The sequence below is a fragment of the Montipora capricornis genome, chromosome 2, assembly GCF_036669925.1.
Source record: "Montipora capricornis isolate CH-2021 chromosome 2, ASM3666992v2, whole genome shotgun sequence".
NCBI lineage: Eukaryota > Metazoa > Cnidaria > Anthozoa > Scleractinia > Acroporidae > Montipora > Montipora capricornis.
The window spans coordinates 44933839-44941338 of NC_090884.1; the positions used below are offsets into that span (position 1 = coordinate 44933839).

The 7500-nt window shown below is 40.9% G+C and overlaps 1 protein-coding gene across 2 annotated transcripts in view; it reads left to right on the plus strand.

The window, feature by feature from the left end:
- Nucleotides 1-7500, plus strand: part of LOC138023425 (tetratricopeptide repeat protein 28-like) — a 34148-nt gene that overhangs the window by 24162 nt on the left and 2486 nt on the right. For both annotated transcript variants that reach the window (XM_068870434.1, XM_068870429.1), the window contains 2 exons: nucleotides 2456-5717; nucleotides 6209-7500. The exon at nucleotides 6209-7500 is cut by the window's right edge and continues 2486 nt beyond it. In XM_068870434.1, the coding sequence (XP_068726535.1) occupies nucleotides 2504-5717; nucleotides 6209-6228 (3234 nt within the window). In that variant the 5' untranslated portion in view covers nucleotides 2456-2503 and the 3' untranslated portion in view covers nucleotides 6229-7500. The remainder of the gene's footprint in view (nucleotides 1-2455; nucleotides 5718-6208) is intronic.

A 7500-nucleotide genomic window follows, 5' to 3' on the forward strand; every position in this document is an offset into this window, starting at 1 on the left:
TACGAGCAGTAGGAAATAAATTACAATGCATATGTGTGAAGCTTGTAAACTGTGTACGGATTCAATAATAATCAATTAATTAATTAAAGAAAATCTCGGTTGGCAAGGTCTCATTCAACAACGCTTAAATGCAACATAGCTGACCGCGAAGTGACAACTGGAGATCTTTTTAATTTTTCTGAGCTCGAGTTTCAATTAGAAGACCTAACTAAATCAGTTTCCATTTTCGACTGAATCAGTCAGTGACATGATCACTCAGTGACGGATAACAGCAGAGGAAAATCTCTACGATTTGCCTCACAGTAACTTTTGCTGCTCTCAACTGAATAAGTCCAGCCGGGTGGCTGAATCAGTTGGAAGGCTCTCTGGGTATAAATTGGCGTCTCAGTTACCGTAACTAACTGTATGAAATCAGTCAACTGATTCACTTTAGTAGGGAACGAGAGCGACAAGGTGAAAAAGAAATTTCTGTTAATAAGGTTTTATAGAACAATGGCCTCAGCAAATCGGACAAGCTGGCAATGGACACCTTTTCGCTTTTCGATGTTTCTCTACTCTCGAGTTAGAGGATCCAACTGAATCAGCCGGTTACCATTAATTTACAACTGAATCAGTTATTGACATGAATAGCACCGGATAATAGTGGAAGACTATCCCTACGATTTTCCTCGCACTCGCAGTAACTTTTGCTGTTCTCCGGGTTAACAGAATAAGTCGGGTTGTGTGACTGAATCAGATGAAAGGCTCTCTGGGCAATCAAGCTTTTTGCGTACAAAATCAGTCAACTGAACAAGTCCACGAGACTTGACACAGTTATCAGTGAGACAACTTTATGGTATATGGACCTATATGCAAAGAGATATATGTGCATCATGGCTCATATGATTTTGGAACTAAGGCAGACAACATCAGTGAATAAGCAATGGCGAAAAATCCGTCACGCCAATTTAAATGACACCAACACCACCGCAAATTTCACGGGCATGTGTCTACAATGTAATTCAATTCGTGATCGCAATAATTGAATTTACCAGAGAATGATTCGAAGCTTTCTTTCTCCTTGTTCTTTTATTTTTCCTTTCTAGTTCCCCACTAAAGCAAGGCTTCCAAGGCAAATAATTATTTACAGAATGTAAAAAAAATTGATTTCGACTGGGCAACAGCTATGGATTGAATTGCCGATATATGATCTCTAATTAGATTTATTTGAGCGCTAAGACACAGCAAGAAAAGCAGTCGATGTTTCTCATTACAAAGGTTCTAAGGGGCGTGCAATTCATCGCAAGATCTCGTACATTAAGGGCTTAATAAGTGTTTGTTTGATTGGGATCAAATCCAAATCTGCCTGCAAGTGCCAACATTCATACACAACGGGCGAAGTAAGTACATGGAATTGCTGTTTTTCCTTCAATTATCTGTGCACGTGTGTAAAAATTATAAGTAATGCGGATTTCTCAAAAAATAGCATGCCTTGACTGCGTTTTGGCTGGTAAGGAACAAGTCCGTATTGCAAGTCATTTTTGCTGCCATAAATTAAACAGTGATTTAGCAGTCGGTATGAAAATTGTCTGCTTGAAGGTCATGAACAGTTTCAATATTGACGGTGAGTCAAAGATTGCTTTATGTTCATAAAGAAATTAAAGAATAAATAATGTGTAAAAAAATTGGCACGAACACAGGGTTCTCCCTAGTTTTCAGCATAACTGGTAAGGGACCTTTTCAAACCGGTAAAGCATTTGGTTAGTGTTGGACGTTCTGCAACGGATAAGCGACTTCTGAGCGTTTGCAGGCGGTAATAAGTGCTCTTACAAGCGGTAAATTTGGAGAACCCTGGAACATGGTTGCTTTTCATTGGCTCGGGCGAAACTGCTTTAGTTGTGGTTTAATTTGAGCCAGACAACTTGTCATCACAAGAATTACGATTGGCGGGGTGGGTATGAAACAGTCGACTGATTCAGTACTAATAAGCCACCACTTGATATTTGATTCCTATTGGTTAAAACTGTACTGAATCAAACATTCCAGTTTGTAATTTTGCATTCCAGTTTGGTTTTAGCCAGTGTTAAGGGTTAATCCGCACTCCCCTTTCACTGCCATGTGTGATGCCCATTCATGTGGGCAGGCGCAATTTTTATTACCTCTCCAAATCGGATCACGATGCCTTGGGCAAATTGTTGTACCCAGATCTTTAACCTGATTTGATAGGCAATGAGAAGCCAATGAAGTTCGTAGAGAGCTAGTATAGTAAATGGTTAGAACCCAAATGAAAACGAACAGCATACTTAAGACTCCATTGGCAGTACGGTGTCTAAGTGGCTACCCACATGTACGCATTGCGTACCTACTTTTTAAAACAACGCCGAGAAATACGAAAACACAATAGTTTCAATGTCCAGTTTAGCATCCTGTACTCAGAGCATTGAACCTATTGTGTTTTCGTTCATTTACCCTCTAGGTGCACCCCAGATTTCTGAGAAAAACTTCCTGGTTTTGATTATCAACAATGGTGGATAAAAAGTTGGACCTTTTGGAGCGGCATATGCAAGAGCTTAGCGTTGCAAGAAAGGAGGGAGACAGACAAGGAGAGGGTTTGGCTTATTTCGATCTTGGTAGATACTATCAGGGCACAGCTGACTTTTATCAGGCCATAACAAATTACACAGAAGCATTAGCCATTTTTAAGGAAGTGGGTTTCAGGGCCGGAGAAGGTGCAGCCTATGGCAATCTCGGCAATGCTTATCAAAGAGTTGGTAATTTCAAGCAAGCCATAGAGTACCACCATCGACATCTTAGTATTGCAAAAGAGGTAGTGGACAGGGCAGGAGAAGGAAGAGCTTATGGCAATCTCGGCAATTCTTATCAAAGAGTTGGTAATTTCAAGCAAGCCATAGAGTACTACCATCAACGTCTTAGTATTGCAAAAGCTGTAGGGGACATGGCTGGAGAAGGAGCAGCCTATGGCAATCTCGGCAACGCTTATCAAAGTCTTAGTAATTTCAAGCAAGCTATAGAGTACCACAATCAACATCTTAGTATTGCAAAAGAGGTAGGGGACAGGGCCGGAGAAGAAAAAGCTTATTGCAATCTCGGCAATGCTTATAAAAGTCTTGGTAATTTCAAGCAAGCCGTAGAGTACCACCATCAACATCTTAGTATTGCAAAAGAGGTAGGGAACAGGGCCGGTGAAGGAAAAGCTTATTGCAATCTCGGCAATGCTTATGACTGTCTTGGTAACTTCAAGCAAGCCATAGAGTACCACCATCAACATTTTAGTATTGCGAAAGAGGTAGGGGACAGGGCCGGAGAAGGAAGAGCTTATTGCAATCTCGGCAACGCTTATAAAAGTCTTGGTAATTTCAAGCAAGCCATAGAGTACCACAATCAACATCTTGGTATTGCAAAAGAGGTAGGGGACAGGGCCGGAGAAGGAAAAGCTTATTGCAATCTCGGCAACGCTTATAAAAGTCTTGGTAATTTCAAGCAAGCCATAGAGTACCACCATCAACATCTTAGCATTACAAAAGAGGTTGGGGACAGGGCCGGAGAAGGAAAAGCTTATTGCAATCTCGGCAACGTTTATCAAAATCTTGGTAAGTTCAAGCAAGCCATAGAGTACAACCATCAACATCTTAGTATTGCAAAAGAGGTAGGGGACAGGGCCGGAGAAGGAGCAGCCTATGGCAATCTCGGCAACGCTTATCAAAGTCTTGGTAATTTCAAGCAAGCCATAGAGTACCACCATCAACATCTTAGTATTGCAAAAGTGGTAGGGGACAGGGCCGGAGAAGGAACAGCCTATGGCAATCTCGGCAACGCTTATCAAAGTCTTGGTAATTTCAAGCAAGCCATAGAGTACCACCATCAACATCTTAGTATTGCAAAAGAAGTAGGGGACAGGGCTGGAGAAGGAGCAGCCTATGGCAATCTCGGCAACACTTATCAAAATCTTGGTAATTTCAAGCAAGCCATAGAGTACCACAATCAACATCTTAGTATTGCAAAAGAGGTAGGGGACAGGGCCGGAGAAGGAACAGCCTATGGCAATCTCGGCAACGCTGATCAAAGTCTTAGTAATTTCAAGCAAGCCATAGAGTACCACAATCGACATCTTAGTATTGCAAAAGTAATAGGGGACAGGGCTGGAGAAGGAAGAGCTTATTGCAATCTCGGCAACGCTTATAAAAGTCTTGGTAATTTCAAGCAAGCCATAGAGTACCACCATCAACATCTTAGTATTTGCAAGGAAACGGATGACCCAATAGGGCTGGCAATCGCATGCTATCATATTGGTCTTGTTCATGAATTTTTTGGCTCCTTGAGCAAAGCTCTTAATTACTATCGTCTAAGCATTTATTATTTTGATGAAGTTAGGCGTCTTCTTCTGTCAGAGGATTCATGGAAAATAAGCTTTCATGACACAAAGGGGTTTGTGTACACCGCTCTGTGGACAGCACTCTTGAAGAATGGAGAGGTTGATGAAGCTTTGTATGCTGCTGAGCAAGGACGAGCACAGGCTTTGGCAGACATTTTAAAGATGAAATACAGCGTTGATGAGAAACTTACAATGAAGGTAACTATCTCTTTGGTTATGAAAGATCTACCTTCACAAACTGTTTTCACAGCACTTGAAGGAAACACGATCAGCTTCTGGTTGCTAAGAGATGATATCGGGATAAATTTTAGACAAACGAAAATCGAAAATGGAACTGCCAAGTCTCTGATGAAAAGTACTTTTGAACAGATCAATGCAGGGGCCGTTTTGCGATGTGAGAATCGTTCACTTGAAAGACAAGGCAGCGACTTCTCGAGCAGTAGGGAAGGTGTTAAAGAAACCTTTCAGTCGTTGAGCTTCTCTGTGCACTCTTTGCAGCCCTTGTATGATGTCTTAGTCAGTCCCATAGCAGACATGATCCAGGGTGATGACTTAGTGTTTGTTCCTGATGGACACTTTTGCCTGGCTCCTTTTTCTGCAATGAGTGACTCTGTCAGGATCCGTGCAATTCCCTCGCTTACTTCTTTAAAATTGATCACTATGGCACCTGACGACTTCCAAAGTAAGAATGAAGCGCTGCTTGTAGGCGATCCGTGCTTGAGCGAAGTCACTTACGGCACTGGTGAACCCATGTATGGACAGCTGCCGTGTGCAAAAAAAGAGGTGGATATAATTGGAGAACTTCTGCAGACCGTGCCTCTTACAGGAAAAAATGCAACCAAAGCTGAGGTGCTGAAAAGAATGAAGTCGGTTGCTTTAATCCACATTGCTGCACATGGAGATGACGAATTTGGAGAAATTGCTTTGGCTCCAAATCGCGAACGCACATCCCAGATCCCCAAAGAAGAAGATTACATGCTATCGTTGAGCGATGTTCACGCAGTTCGTCTTCAGGCAAGACTGGTTGTGCTGAGTTGCTGTCATAGTGGCCAGGGAGAGGTAAAATCTGAGGGTATTGTGGGAATAGCCAGGGCTTTCCTGTGTGCTGGTGCCCGGTCTGTTCTGGTGTCACTCTGGGCAATCGACGACGAAGCGACCTGGATGTTCATGGAGAGTTTCTACCAACACTTGGCAGATAGAAAAAGTGCAAGTGCAGCTCTTCACCATGCCATGAAATCTCTTCAGGAGACAAAGAATTATTCGGCCATAAAATACTGGGCGCCATTTGTGCTAATTGGCGATGATGTCACCTTTCAATTTGGGCAGCTCGAACACGAAAAGAATGGTAAGTACTATTTAAATATAACTTTAATGACTGAATCGCTGTACTTTGTACATGTTTTTAATCAGGAAGTTGTTGAAAGGAGCAGGTACGTTCTTCACAGAGAAATGGCTTTAAAAACGGTTGCCAGAGTGGATATTTTTACTCGAACTGCTTTGGCTAATACCTGAATTAAATAATGTCTGCATTCACCGAGTCAGCTACTTCAGCTTCCTGCAGATAGCTAGCTGTTTGAGCCCGTGTTATGATGGAGTGACTGTGAAACTGATCGGTGATTGTCGATTGCTTATGTCAAGTGAAGTGAGTTATTGAGGTCTTCAAGTCTACATGTCAGAGTAACAGTGAATTGGAATTGTTGCTATTAACTTTAGCACAAACACTTAAATGAATGAATTAAGATAATTGTTATATTATTTACTTGTCAATCAGAACGAAATTCGTTATTTCCATTTAACCCACTACTTGTTTCTTTCTTCCTTGTTTTGTTATTTCAGAAACGATGTCCAAAACGTGAAAAACTTACTTGGACTGTGATACGTCGATATGTTATTTTCTGTTCTTCGATTATATGCCTTATTGAAAACAATTCAATCATTGATACCTCAGTAGCAGTCAGACACAAGATATCATGCCAATTATAGTTAAAGTACCATGAGATTTCAGTAGTATTAAGATACTGTCCAAGTCCTTACATTTGTGCCTTGTTTTGTAAGCATCTGTTCCAGGATTAGTTAATCACTTGATACTAAACTAATGGATATGATTGAGTCTTTGGGACTCAAACAGCATGTTGAAGAACCAATGCATATCTTTGGGCACACATTGGACTTAGTCATAACTCGACTATCAGATGATGTAGTTCGAGACTCTCCTCGTGTAGATAGTTACATCTCAGGCCATGGGGTGTTCTTTTTAAGTTGAATAGCGTAAAACCTTCTCTTTCTGTCAAGGCTGTTTTGTATAGAAAGTATAAAGTTATTAATATTCAGGATTTTCAGTCTGACTTGGCTAAATCTAACTAATCTACAAACCATATGAAATCTCTTGATGAGCTAGTTTCTTGTTATGATGAAACTTTGAAAGCTACATTAGACAAACCCGCACCATTGTTGACCAAGACAGTTGTGGTAAGACCTCGTGTTCCGTGGTTTAATGAAGAAATAAGGGAAGCTAAACGGGAAAGAAGAAGAGCAGAGAAGAAATGACGAAAGACGAAAAATGCTGTTGATCTCACCATCTTTAAAGTAAAAAGAAACACTGTAGTATCATTGATGAACAAAGCACGTAAGGAATTCTATACTAATTTTATTGAAGAAAATAGTTGCGATCAACGGAAATTATTTAAGGCTAGTAAGAGTCTACTTAATTGTAAACCTTGCAACGCCATACCACCTGATATTGATGAGAAACAATTCGCAGAGGATATAGGAAAATTCTTTGTACAGAAAGTTTTGGATATAAGGAATCGATTGGATAATATTCATTCTAGCTGTGAACATGAGACATCGATGCCTCATGTGGCTCCTACGGTTCAATATATACGTGAATTTGATAAACTTACAGAGAATGATATGAAGTCGATAATGCAGCGGTCCTCGCTAAGGTCATGTTTATTGGATCCTATGCCATCTTGGCTGGTTAATCAATGTGATGTTCTGCTTCCTGTTCTCACTATGCTAATTAACACCTCTTTACAATCTGGTGAATTCCCAAAAGCATGGAAGGAAGCCTTGGTATTACCACTTCTGAAGAAGCCTGGCCTGGATTGTCAATTCAAAAATTTTCG